This window comes from Carassius gibelio, chromosome B3 (assembly GCF_023724105.1).
Source record: "Carassius gibelio isolate Cgi1373 ecotype wild population from Czech Republic chromosome B3, carGib1.2-hapl.c, whole genome shotgun sequence".
In the NCBI taxonomy this organism is placed as follows: domain Eukaryota; kingdom Metazoa; phylum Chordata; class Actinopteri; order Cypriniformes; family Cyprinidae; genus Carassius; species Carassius gibelio.
The window spans coordinates 1008009-1021953 of record NC_068398.1 but is presented as its reverse complement, the minus strand read 5'-3'; the positions used below and the strand labels follow the sequence as shown (position 1 = coordinate 1021953).

The 13945-nt window shown below is 35.6% G+C and overlaps 2 protein-coding genes across 4 annotated transcripts in view; both read right to left on the bottom strand.

The window, feature by feature from the left end:
• Positions 1 to 13945, bottom strand: part of LOC127952178 (zinc-binding protein A33-like) — a 67376-nt gene that overhangs the window by 51011 nt on the left and 2420 nt on the right. The window contains exons 3-6 of one of the 2 annotated variants that reach the window (XM_052550572.1): positions 12513 to 12743; positions 12376 to 12398; positions 12184 to 12305; positions 6911 to 8032 (exon numbers count right to left, since the gene is read on the bottom strand). In XM_052550572.1, the coding sequence (XP_052406532.1) occupies positions 7548 to 8032; positions 12184 to 12305; positions 12376 to 12398; positions 12513 to 12743 (861 nt within the window). In that variant the 3' untranslated portion in view covers positions 6911 to 7547. Of the gene's footprint in view, positions 1 to 6910; positions 8033 to 12183; positions 12306 to 12375; positions 12399 to 12512; positions 12744 to 13945 lie in introns of those variants that run through there. The other variant, XM_052550571.1, reaches the window with a different exon arrangement.
• LOC127952177 (E3 ubiquitin-protein ligase TRIM35) overlaps positions 6911 to 13945 on the bottom strand; it is a 73030-nt gene continuing 65995 nt past the window's right edge. Inside the window, exon 7 of one of the 2 annotated variants that reach the window (XR_008152843.1) lies at positions 6911 to 7027. The gene's annotated coding sequence lies outside the window, so the exon portion shown is untranslated. Of the gene's footprint in view, positions 7355 to 13945 lie in introns of both variants that reach the window. The other variant, XR_008152842.1, reaches the window with a different exon arrangement.

Here is a 13945-nt window from a genome sequence, read left to right as displayed (position 1 = left end):
ATAGGTAAGTAATGATAATTTGTAACTGATACGGAACTTAATAGGTAGCCAGTGCAGAGACTGTAAAATTGGGGTAATATGATCATATTTTCTTGACCTGATAAGGACTCTAGCTGCTGCATTTTGGACGACCTGTAGCTTGTTTATTGACGAAGCAGGACAACCACCTAGAAGTGCATTACAATAGTCCAGTCTAGAGGTCATGAATGCATGAACTAGCTTTTCATGTTTCGTAGCTTGGCAATGTTTCTAAGATGGAAGAATGCAGTTTTTGTAACATTGGAAATATGATTTTCAAAAGACAAATTGCTGTCTAATATAACACCCAGATTTCTGACTGTAGAGGAAGTAACAGTACATCCGTCTAGTTGCAGATTGTAATCTACAAGATTCTGTGTAGTGTTTTTTGGTCCAATAATTAGTATCTCTGTCTTATCCGAATTTAATTGGAGAAAATTGTGTGTCATCCAATCTTTTACATTTTTAACACACTCTGTTAGCTTAGATAATTGAGAAGTTTCATCTGGTCTCGTTGAGATATATAGCTGAGTATCATCAGCATAACAGTGGAAGCTAATTCCGTATTTTCTAATAATATTACCAAGGGGCAACATATATATTGAAAATAGAAGGGGACCTAGGACGGATCCTTGTGGCACTCCATATTTTACTGATGATAAATTAGATGACTCCCCATTTAAGTAAACAAAATGGTAGCGATCGGACAGGTAGGATCTAAACCATCTTAGAGCCTGCCCTTGAATACCTGTATAGTTTTGTAATCGATCTATGAGTATGTCATGATCTATGGTGTCGAACGCAGCACTAAGATCAAGTAAGACTAGAAATGAGATGCAGCCTTGGTCTGACGCAAGAAGCAGGTCATTTGTAATTTTAACAAGTGCAGTTTCTGTGCTATGGTGGGGCCTGAAACCTGACTGAAATTCTTCATACATATCATTTTTATGCAGGAAGGTGCTCAATTAAGCAGACACAACTTTCTCTAAAATTTTAGACATAAATGGAAGATTTGAAATAGGCCTATAATTTGCCAGTACACTAGGATATAGTTTTGGTTTCTTAATAAGAGGCTTGATAACCGCCAGCTTGAATGGTTTTGGGACGTGTCCTAAAGTTAACGACGAGTTTATGATATTGAGAAGCGGTTCTTCAGCTACAGGTAACAGCTCTTTCAGTAATTTAGTGGGTACAGGATCTAATAAACATGTTGTTGGTTTAGATACAATGATAAGTTTATTTAGCTCTTCCTGTCCTATATTTGTAAAGCACTGCAGTTTATCTTTGGGTGCGATGGATGAAACTGAAGTGTTAGACGCTGTAGAATCTACATTCGCTATTGTATTTCTAATGTTATCTATTTTATCAGTGAAGAAATTCATAAAGTCATTACTATTTAACGTTGGTGGAATATTTGAATCAGGTGGCGTCTGGTAATTTGTTAATTTAGCCACTGTGCTAAATAAAAACCTTGGATTGTTTTGGTTATTTTCAATGAGTTTGTGTATATGCTCTGCCCTAGCAGTTTTTAGAGCCTGTCCATAGCTGGACATACTGTTTTTCCATGCAATTCTAAAAACTTCTAAGTTAGTTTTTCTCCATTTGCGTTCAAGACTACGAGTTAATTTCTTGAGAGAGTGAGTATTACTGTTATACCATGGTACAGTACGTTTTTCTCTAACTTTTTTCAATTTGATCGGGGCAACAGCTTCTAATGTATTAGAGAAAATAGTGCCCATGTTGTCAGTAATTTCGTCTAATTCGTGTGTATTTTTGGGTATAATTAGCAGTTGAGATAGATCAGGCAGGTTATTTGCGAATCTTTCTTTGGTGGCTGGAACAATAGTTCTGCCCAGACGGTATCGCTGCGACATATAGTTAATATCAGTTATACGCAGCATGCACGATACAAGGAAATGGTCTGTAATATCATCACTTTGAGGTACAATATCTATAGCAGTAAGATCGATTCCATGCGATATAATTAAATCTAGTGTATGATTAAAACGATGAGTGGGCCCGGTGACATTTTGCTTGACTCCAAAGGAGTTTATTAGGTCAGTAAACGCAAGTCCTAATGTATCATTTGCATTATCAACGTGAATATTAAAATCTCCCATGATTAGCGCCTTATCAACTGTAACTAGAAGGTCTGAGAGGAAATCTGCAAATTATTTTAAGAATTCTGTATACGGCCCTGGTGGTCTATACACAGTAGCCAGAGCAAGAGATACATTAGATTTCTTTTGCATGTCTGACAGAGTAACATTTAGCAGAAGTATTTCAAAAGAGTTAAACCTGTATCCTGTTTTCTGGGTAACATTGAGAATATCACTATATATTGTTGACCAGTCTGACGGGGCTCATGCTTATAACAGTAGTTTGGTGGAGTAGACTCATTTAGACCAAAATAATCATTTGGTTTTAGCCAGGTTTCAGTCAAGCAGAGTACATCAAAACTATTATCTGTGATCATTTCATTTACAATAACTGCTTTTGGTGCGAGTGATCTAATATTTATGAGCCCAAACTTTAAAAATTGTTTTTGTTCATTTACTTAACATTTTTCTGGTTTAATTACGATAAGATTTTTTTTAGATCCTACATTATATTTATATTTTGACCTCACTATTCGGGGAACAGTGTTCATCTACACAAATATCTCTTTATGTATAGAGACAGAAGAATGAGGTTAATCTCCAGCAGTTTTAGTGATCTTGTAGACAAAACTTCTTTAAGCAAATGTGTTTAATCTTATCTAAATGAATTCTAATTTTAATCTATTTTAATTTTAATCTAAATGTAATATATGCATACGTCTGTGCACTGAAGAAAAACACAGCTTCCTTGTTTTATTTATTTATTTTGATCTGGTCTTAAATTCTTGTGATCAAGACATAACAAAATTGCTGGAAACTTCATAAAGTAAAAATAGAATAATATCACATGGCCTGTATGTTTTTTGTGCTGTTCTGATGAGTTAAAATGCCTATCCCGATGTGAAAATGCCCAGTAATTGAGAAACACCCTCTTTTTGTTCTGCGTCCGGAGATGAAAACACTTCAGTTTATTACAAAGATGTTTGAATTACAGTGAAAAACATTATGCACTGATACAGTGCAGTGTAATAGAGGAAAAATATAGTGTTATGTGATAGTTGAAAAGAATATGTTCAAATAAAATAGTGAGTAGAACAGTTACATATAAGTGATATAATGATAGATTTATAAAAGGTTTAGAACAGGTTTCTATTCTTCCTTTCCCTGAGAATAGAGTGTATTTTTAGTTGTGATGTCAAAACCTGAATAATAAAGAAGAATTCTCACTCAAGGTTTTCCCTCAAGGGTTTTTTATAATGGGGTTTTACAAATAATGAATAAAATAAGGTATGTGATAAACAGAACTTGACAATACTTTTGCTCTACAACAAGAACAAACACATGCTCCCATCTTGGTCATTAATATACAAGCATCATTTTTCTCTGCATCACTATTTCAAATGAAATAATAGAAATATTCTGTACAAACAAATCTCTTTTATTAAGAACTGATTTGACAACATTATTAAATTGGTTAGTCAGTTATATAAAGAAGGAACACTCTTTTTTTTACGATGAATTAGTTTCTTATTGTAAAATACCCATCACTCAAAGAGAGTTCTCTACTGTTATTGGTTCAGTCCCTTCTCCATCAGCTGCTCAGTTTGGTCAGGAGACCAGCTCTAGGAAGAGTCCTGGTGGCTTCAAACTTCTTCTGTATGGGTGACAGAGACTACATGCTGCTTTTATTTTTATTTCCTGATCTCTTCTGATGTGTGGCTTGAGGCAAACCTGTTTCTGAACTCTACAGACTCTACTTTCTTTGCTCATCTCTTGGTGTTGCAGGGCTTTATAATGATATGATTGGGGGGTCACTGAGTTTCAGGTGTTTCCAGGATGTAATTGCCCTTTGTTGTATCTTTATGATTAGAGGATATTTGCCTAATTAATGGTTGTCGGGGCACTGAAAAGAGAGCTATTACAGGGCAGATATTATAGATATTATTAAAAAAGGCAGATATTGAGACACATACAGATGTTCAAACTCAAATGCCATGGATGACCGAAAGGAAGGGTAGTGTACTTAGTCATGGATCGAACGTAAGTGCAGGTGTTGCAATACTTTTTTCTTCAAGGGTAAACTGTCATACTTTTGTTTCTGAGATATTTCCTGGTTGGATTTTGTGTGTGGATGTTACATAAGGAGATACATTTTTTAGTTTTGTATCTTTCAGGTGTTTCCAGAATGTAATTGCCCTTTGTTGTATCTTTATGATTAGAGGATATTTGCCTAATTAATGGTTGTCGGGGCACTGAAAAGAGAGCTATTATAGGGCAGATATTATAGATATTATTAAAAAAGGCAGATATTATACTGTTACAGGAGACACATACAGATGTTCAAACTCAAATACCATGGATGACCGAATGGAAGGGTAGTGTACTTCTTAGTCATGGATCGAACGTAAGTGAGGTGTTGCAATACTTTTTTCTTCAAGGGTAAACTGTTATACTTTTGTGTCTGAGATATTTCCTGGTTGGATTTTGCGTGTGGATGTTACATTAGGAGATTAAATTTTATTCATTTTTTAGTGTCTATGCACCAAATACAGGAAATGAACGTATACCTTTTTTTAAAAACTGTCTGAAGCTATATCAGAGTGTTCCCAAGATCAGATTATTGTGTTAGGGGGTGATTTAAACTGTACTTTAAATCAAGCTATTGATCGAAATCATGCTGAACCTCATCCTGGTTCAACTGAGGAACTTAGATCGTTAATTAATCATCATAGTTTTATTGATATATGGAGAAATACTTGTCCAGGGTTGAGGCAGTATCCCTGGCTTAAACAAAATTATAATGAAGTGTCAGGGGCAAGGATTGATAGGTTTTATGTGAAAACCAATAATAGAGCCAGATTTTTTGGTGTTTCCATTTCTCCAAATTTCTTGTCTGATCACCACTATATTTCTATGACTGTTTCTGTTCCTTATATTAGATAGTATTCAACATATTGGCATTTTATAAATAGACTGCTCCAAGATAAATCCTTTCTTCATGCTTTTCACTGTTTTTGCAGATATTGAAAGAAATACATTTCTTTTTTTTTAATATTTTGGAGGAAAGGGGCAAAGGAGCTTTGATTAGAGCTGGGTATACTCATTTAAATGATATGGATGCTCCTACAGCTTTCTTTTTTGGATTAGGAAAAAAGTTTAGGGATAAGAAGTATTTTCATCATTTAAAACTTTCCAATGGCCATCAAATAACTGATCAAAAAGAAATGAATGCTATTGCTTTGTCATTTAATGAAATATTGTATCAAGCAGAATCATGTGAAGAATCGGCTGCAGATGCGTTTTATCATGCGTTTCATCTTTTTAAGACTTTAGACGCTTTTGGTTTTGGGTCACAATTTGTGGCTATTATTAAGCTGCTGTATAATAATATTTCCAGTATGCTTAGAATGAACGGTTCCTTGACCAGACCATTTTCTGTAACTCGGGGTATAAGATTATTGTATGCTATTTCCATTGAACCATTGTTGGTTTCTTTAAGGAATAAGCTACAAGGTGTGAACATTTCAAGTTACCCAGATTGAACCCCAGTAAAACTTACAGCATATGCTGATGATCGCACTGTTTTTATAAGAAATGTTGATGATATAAATACTTTAACAGATTGTTTAAATAGTTTTCATAAAGCAACATCTGCAAGTATAAACTGGGAGAAACGTACAGCTTTTCGTATGAGTGAATGGAGGGAAAGGGGACCTCCGAAACTGCCTCATCAGTGTAACGGACTCGAGATGGTTTTAAAATTCTTGGGATTTATTTTGGTACTGAGGACTATATGGAGAAAAACTGGGAAGGACTCTCTGATAAAGTGATAGGGAGAATCCAGAGATGGAGATGTATTCTTCCACATCTTTCATACAGAGGAAAGGTTTTAATTGTTCATATTCTGGCAGCCTCAATGCTGTGGCATAAACTCACAGTTTTGAGTCCTCCTAAAGGTTTTTTCATGAAGATTGAAACACCTGTACTCAGCGGTGGCAGAAGGAGGACAAGGACTCATTCATCTGGAATCAAAAATGAAGGCTATGAGACTACAAACATTGAAAAATATATTTTTTGGACAGACAGAGTAACTTGGATATCATTCAGTCTCATTCTGTTGCAAAATACGAGCAATGTAAAGTGAGACAAACATTTGTTTTTAACTGAAAATACTTCTGATCTAAAAACTCTTTTGCCTCATGATGATTTTTATGTGTGGTTAAGGTGGTAAGAGATTAAAGTGCACATTATTTTAATCCATTGTTTAATATAAAATCAAGTGTACTGAGGTCATTTGTTGTATTGTTTTCTACAGCAGGAATAGTAAGAATTACTGATTTGCACAATAGACCATGGAAGAATGATCAGGTTGGACTTAGATCAGTCAGATCAATGGAAGGTTTTGTTAACAGTCTTAGAGCCTCTTCCTTCTTTACTTATGTCCTTTGTTAACAATGTTGTTCATAATGGTGAAGTGCCTCAGACTTTTCCTGTTTTAAACGTTATACCAAAACATTTGAAAATGAATGAACGTGGTCAGTTTTCTTTGTTGAAGGGGTATGAAGTTTTGGATTTCCAATCCCTCAGGACAAAGCTTTTGTGTAAAAGATGCTTATTGTAATCAGTTAAGAGAAAGGGTTGATAGTAAATGGAGGTTTTATCTCTCTGTTCCCAAAGAAGTGACTCCTTCCTGGAGACTTTTATATAAACCCCAATACCAAAGAGAAGTGGAGGATCATACATCGTATAGTGGCCACTGATACTGAATACTGAATACATCCGCTTCATCACTGTTAATGTTTGACTTCATGTCACATCTTTAATAACATCCTCACAGAAAACCAACACAGATAACATCAGGAGCAGAACTGAGGAGCTGAGGCAAAACACAGGACTTCAACACTAGAAAACTGAAACAATCCAAACCAGAGAAACTAATGAATAATTCAATCAGGAAACAGAAACACGGGGAAAACTAAACCCAAACAGAACATAACCATCATCTGAATAATGACGCGATATACTCTCTTCTGAAGATCTGCTTCATATCTGACATTAGGAACAAATTAATTCAGTTTCCAACACTGATGCTGTTATTTTCCTGTTTATTAATATAAAGCTGCTTTGAATTAAACTGAATTATATAAAGTTCTTTAGAAATAAAAGTGACTTGAATATTTAGTTTGAGAAACAAAGAAAAAATCAGGGTTTCCAGACATTTGACCACAGTTTAAAACCTAACAATCATGACAAACTTTTAATGTTTCAATCTGAAAATGAGACTGAAATCATGAAATCACACATTGTTAGTTTATACAAGTGATTATTAATATTTGTTGTGTAACTGACTCATTTAATCAGGATCTGTGACACATCACTGTTTCTCATTGGTCAGATATGATTAAGATGATTTAGTCTAATCCTTTATCATCAACTACTGATCGATAAGATCCTCAGAGAAGAATGATAACAGGAGAAGAAAGGGAAGAGTGTGTGAGTGAAGGAGGTTGTGAATGTGTGTAGATGTGTGTTAGTTACAGGATCAGAGAATGACACTGTTCCTCTGTCATAGTCCAGATTCACTCTCACACGATCAAGATTACGTTTAACACGAAAACCAGAACCTGGAGATACTCCATACCACACACACCAGACACCAGTCTCATAGAAATCCCGTCCCTTCCTCTGGTTTGATGCTGTAGTTACTCCAATAATCCAGAGTGAACTCTCTTTAACCTCCACATCCCAGCAGTGTGTTCCTGAGTTAAAACCCTCTGAACCCAGAACACAGGAATAATACTGAAATCTCTCTGGATTATCAGGAACAGGTTGATTATCACTGCATCTCACACTGGTCAGATCATCAGACAGAACGAGGAGTGGATGAGCCGTGTTTGGATCCAGAATCACAGGAGCTGATGAGACACAATCAACAGATCATGATCAAGAGTGAACACAACACAGATGATTATGAATTATGAGACTCTCGTCACTGTCAGTCATTCTGTGTCTGATTGATTCATCAAGACTGAACGTTCAGACAGAAACAGTGAGGGACACAAACTGAAAACAGATTCATTTATATTCAGTTATAGTCAGAAGATGCTTTTAATACAAAATATTACATTTGAACAGAACTTTACACATGATTTCATGTTCAAATGAGATTATAATAATACAGAAATAATGATTATATCTTTATGCTTATCCTCACTGTTTCTCTCGTTTCAATAACAAAGCTTTTACTAAATACTAGTATTATTATTTATAAACACTAGATAGTATTCCTCAATAGTGTGGTGAAATAATAATAATAATAAATGTTATAAATAACAACAACAAAAAGCTTGCTGGTATTAACAAACTACAACTAAAATAATTCATTTTTAATTATTCAGTAATTAAAGTAATTCTTAAAATAAATTATAAATATTAGATGATAATCTAAAAAAAATATTCAATTGAATGATTAGAAAATGAAATATAATTAGTAATAATTAATAATAGATTAATAGATTTTTACAGTAATAAAAAGATCAAGCCAAAGGGACTCACAAATGATGAGAATAGAATCAATCAAAAACAACACAAAGAGCAATGATATATAAGAGCTATAACAAGTCTCAGTTAGATTAACACAGTACACGTAGCTTTTAAATAATATAATAAATAGAAAACTGATAGAATAGAACAAGAATACAGCAAGCTAGTGTTAGGGGTCTTTTTTTGCCTTTGTTAACTGTATAATAAATGAAAAGAAAACCGTTATAATAGAAGAGGAATAAAAAGAACAGAGAAGCTTTTTAAAAAAAACACAAAAAAAAACAAGTAGTTAGTAAATGAATGGAGAGCCAGTCTAAAAGGGACAATATTTTATAAAGAATAGAATTAGAATAGAGTGTGCTAGAGTTGGCGGGGAGCGGGGCGTCATGACCTCATTATTATTTATTACTCAGAGTGTACTTGGATCATGGCACACTATAGATCAACATAATCTATATAACCTGAGAATCAAGATCTAGTCAATGTGTTTGGGAATGTTTCGAGCGGTTCTTCAGTGGTTCTTTGGGAGGTTTAGGTGATATATAGCACCACTGCTGTACATTAAGATGTTTTTAACTGTGTGTGCACTTGGATGGGATTAATGCAGAACACAAATTACAAGTGTGGGTTACATTATTATACTCCATTCTTCTCCAGATTTTGTCATTGTAGTTTTAATGTTCAATTCAATTATGTTATTCACACAGTAATCATTTTAAAAGTGAGGTGACATTCAGCCAAGTATTGTGACCCATACTCAGAATTCATGCTCTGCATTTAACCCATCAGAAGTAAACACACACAGAGCAGTGAACACACACACACACACTGTGAACACACACCCGGAGCAGTGAACACACACACACACACACACACTGTGAACACACACCCGGAGCAGTGAACACACACACACACACACTGTGAACACACACCCGGAGCAGTGAACACACACCCGGAGCAGTGAACACACACACACTCAGAGCAGTGAACACACACACACACACACTGTGAACACACACCCGGAGCAGTGAACACACACACACACACTGTGAACACACACCCGGAGCAGTGAACACACACCCGGAGCAGTGAACACACACACACCCGGAGCAGTGAACACACACACACACACACACACACACACACAGAGCAGTGAACACACACACACACACTGTGAACACACACACACACACACAGAGCAGTGAACACACACACACACACTGTGAACACACACCCATTTATGCTGTGGCGCCCGGGGAGCAGTTGGGGGTTCGATGCCTTGCTCAAGGACATCTCAGTCGTGGTATTGCCGGCCCGAGATTTAAACCCACAACCCTAGGCTTAGGAGTCAAACTCTCTAACCACTAGGCCACGACTTCGTCAGATTTTATAACATCACATCTGACAAGGAGGTTGCTTTTTAACAGGAACACTGAAAGTTAGGGTTTTATCTCATTTGCAATATATATTTTATAACAAATTTAATTTATAGTGATATATACCGGTAACTTACATGCCGTGCGAGTTTAAACGGCCCAAAACATTTCTCTCAGAAAACATTTCTTTGACTCGCAGTGAAGATACGGAGGCTTTATCAGAGAGAACACTGATGTAAGTGTTTAGTCTCATTTACATATGTATTTTATGTACCATTTTATTTTATAACCATATTTTTGTGCTGTGCGCTCCTAAACTTTTCTCATGGACATCATTTTCTTTGACTCGTGATACTGAGAAGACTGAGATGATGTTAATGTTTGGAAAACACCAAAAGTAAGAGATTTAAATTCACATTATGTATTTATAACATCATAGAAGATATGACACATTATTTTTTATGGGTGTTTTTTTCTTTTTTAAGAATGTGTTTTGTGTTGATCAAAAGTGAGTTAAAAGAGTTTGGGATTACATTTCTAAGTAAATTATTCCTCTAATGTTGTTGCAGTTCAAGCTGGAATAACTGAAAAATCAAAAGTAAATGTGAATATAAAATCATCAGTACATTGTCAAGCTCATTAACATCTTCAGGACACATACGACAGACACGGGTAAGCCACATTTACATATTTAAGATTATTGACTGAACCTTTTGATCATTAATATTTGTTATTGACTCTTTCTAGTAGGGTTTACCTCGACTAAAGATTTTCTGAAGATTCTTTTTCTTATTTGTTTAAACATCTTATTGGCAGCCCCCATTTTTAACCATTTAACTACCCCAATAGTTTGATGCAGGAGAATATTAAAGCATCAGGAGCATCTGCGTGTAATGAAGGAGGAAACAGAGGAGATTAACCAAAGAAAAGATGGTGCTGATAAAATACTGTCAGACAAATCCTGGGTCCAATTATAGCACAGACTCTCTCTGACTTCCTGTTTCTGATCTTGACATCAATACAAGTAAAACAGAAGAGATTATATTCAGGTCTACATCTGATATTAATACAACGCCTGTTTTAATTCAGAATGGAAAACTTCAACAGGTTAAAACACAAGTATTTAGGAGGGATGATGGTATGTTATCATGGAAAGATCGTATCGATGCTCTCTGTAAAAGAACAAAGCTGAGAATCGTCTCCGGTCATTCGGAGAAAGAAAGCAGATTCTTCTGTTGCTCTTTATGTCCGTGATAATGACTACACTGCAATATTGTTACTCTGTTTGGTATATGAGTTTGTCTGTTGTGCTAAAAACAAAGTCGTTTAATCAATTATAAATGTGCTCAAGGACTGTCGTTCAGCCCCTTGAGAAGTTTTATGATTCAGCTTATTATAAGAATTTGTTAAGACTGTCTAATAATATAGTTTCTGTTCATAACCATGTCCTGCGTAATGAGTTTGAATTATTATCATCAAACCGGACGTACAGAGTCCCAAGATTGAAGAAAGTTATGCTGAAACATTCTTGTGTGCATCAGGCAATCCTCGAAGAAACTTCATAAAAATCAAGAGTATTGTGAACAGATGTATAAGTGTAGCAGAGCGTGAGGTATAATGTGACCGAGTTTATATTTAATGTGAATTTAACATTGAAAGTTACTGTGAATAAAAACATTAGTGAGGCTACTAATCATAACATTTTCATTGTTTCATTGTACAGCCAGCGGATGAACACAGATTTTAATTGATGCAGATAATGATAATGATAATGACGCGCTGATCGTTATAATCACATCGGTGTGATTGTATAAATATAGAAAATATCAATTGGTTATTTTTTGTCTTTTGGATGCTGCGTGACGACTTTGGATGGAAGAGATGCGTTTTTAGCTGATTCTTGGAGAATATTGTTATTCTCGCTCTCTTATTCTCTGTATATATAAACCTAATTCAAAATATTAATAAATAATTAAATAAATAATTATTAATAAAATATAAACAGCAGTAATCATATGGGAAAAGTGAGCTGCTGATTTTGGTGCAGTAGATGATCAGGTTCTTCACAGATAATGCTGAAATCTGTCAATATTGCATCATTTCCAGTGTGTGTGTATGAAGCTCAGATCTTCTGCAGTCAGACTCACTGTTCTGGACGATGTCCTGCATCTTCTTCCAGACTCTGAAGGACAGGTTCCCCAAGTAACGTGACACATGAATCAAAGCTCCAGAAGGAGTCTGTGGATCCGGCTGTGATGAGATCTGGACTCTGGAAGAACATTCAGGATCAGAACTGAAGTGACTCTGGATCAGAAGCAGAGAGAGAGAAGATCACTCACCTTTCCATCGAGACCGGAAACTCCTGCAGAACAAACACAACATTGATCAATCAATCAATCAATCAATAAATCAACAACTCAATCAATCAATCAATCAACCAAACATCAGTCAATCAGTGTATGCTGTGAAATCAGACCTTCAGAAAGCAGACGTCACTGGCTCTCATCTTCTCCTCCGTGTCTTTGATTGTGTGTGAAAGAGCTGAGATGTGTCTGTTCATCTCCTCCAGCTTCTCCTTCATCATCTGCTTCTTCTGCTCCTCTTCCTCTCTCAGTGCAGTGATTGTAGCTTCTTCTTCATCTCTGAGAAACTGATGAAGCTTCTCAAACTGCTGTTTAATCTGACGCTCTGTGTGCTCAGCTTGAGACTGAAATCAAACCACATTCACTTCAATCGTCTCCATCAACACACATCAACACAATCACATCATTCAGATCTGAGAGAAACTCAGAGACAGACATATAACAGATCCAGAAGAAGATTGATGATCCTCATTTACACAAATAATCAACTGGAGTCCATTATATTAAATATATCAGATCATAACTGTATATAGTGATCTACAGCTGTAATGAAAATGACTCTTGTTACAATCCCCTGCTCTTCAGAAATCAGAAATGGAGGCGCAATGAGTCTCCTGAATCTCTGAACCCCTTTAGTTCCTCAAGAACCATTGTTTGATATTAAAAAAAATATCCTTCTGGTGCCACCCTCTTAGAGAAGGATGTTTTTGCTCATTTTGAAAGAGTAGCAGCTACACTGAAGTGGCCCAAAAAAGTGTTGCAACTTATGTTACAGTTTGTGTTTACAGGTGAAGTGTCTTTGTCTTCACTGTTTTACTTCCTTGCTCATTTTCAAGTATTCTCCTGGCTCTACGCACCTGCAGTACAAGGACATATTTTTACTCTTTGGAGCGCTACAATTTTATCAAGTTTTACATGTTGGTACAGCACCATCTATTAAACAACATGCATATCATGTTAATCCCAGGAAGAGGGGAATACTAGGTAAGGAAGTCAAATATCTTTTAACTCACGATCTTGCTGAGCCCAGTTTGAGTGCATGGATCTCCTCTGTCTGCTGGTTAATGAGCCAGATGGGACGTATTGTTTTTGCTCCGACTATAGAAAGCTTAATGCGGATAGAAAGCCTGACTGTTATACTTTACCACGGTGTAATGATTGCCTTGATAGAGTTGGCTCAGCTCAAATTGGTTCTCCTGAAAGGATACTGGCAGACAGTGGTGTACTGTAACAAAGTAATAATACTTTGTTATAGTACTTAAGTATCTGTACTTTACTTGAGTTTTTATATTTCAGCCAACTTTTACTTTTACTCCACTACATTTCCTAATTAAAATGTATACTTTTACTCCAATTCATTTCCCAAAGTATATTCATTACTAATCAGCTTAGATTCGGTTGAATAAATGATCCAGTATTTCACCAAATGCTCTGAATGAATGAATCTCCATTACTCACTCATTAACAGTCACTTGTTGGCACTTACTGGCGGTTTAACTTCCACATTTCTACTATTTTGTTCATGTTATAAATAAAATATCAGTAT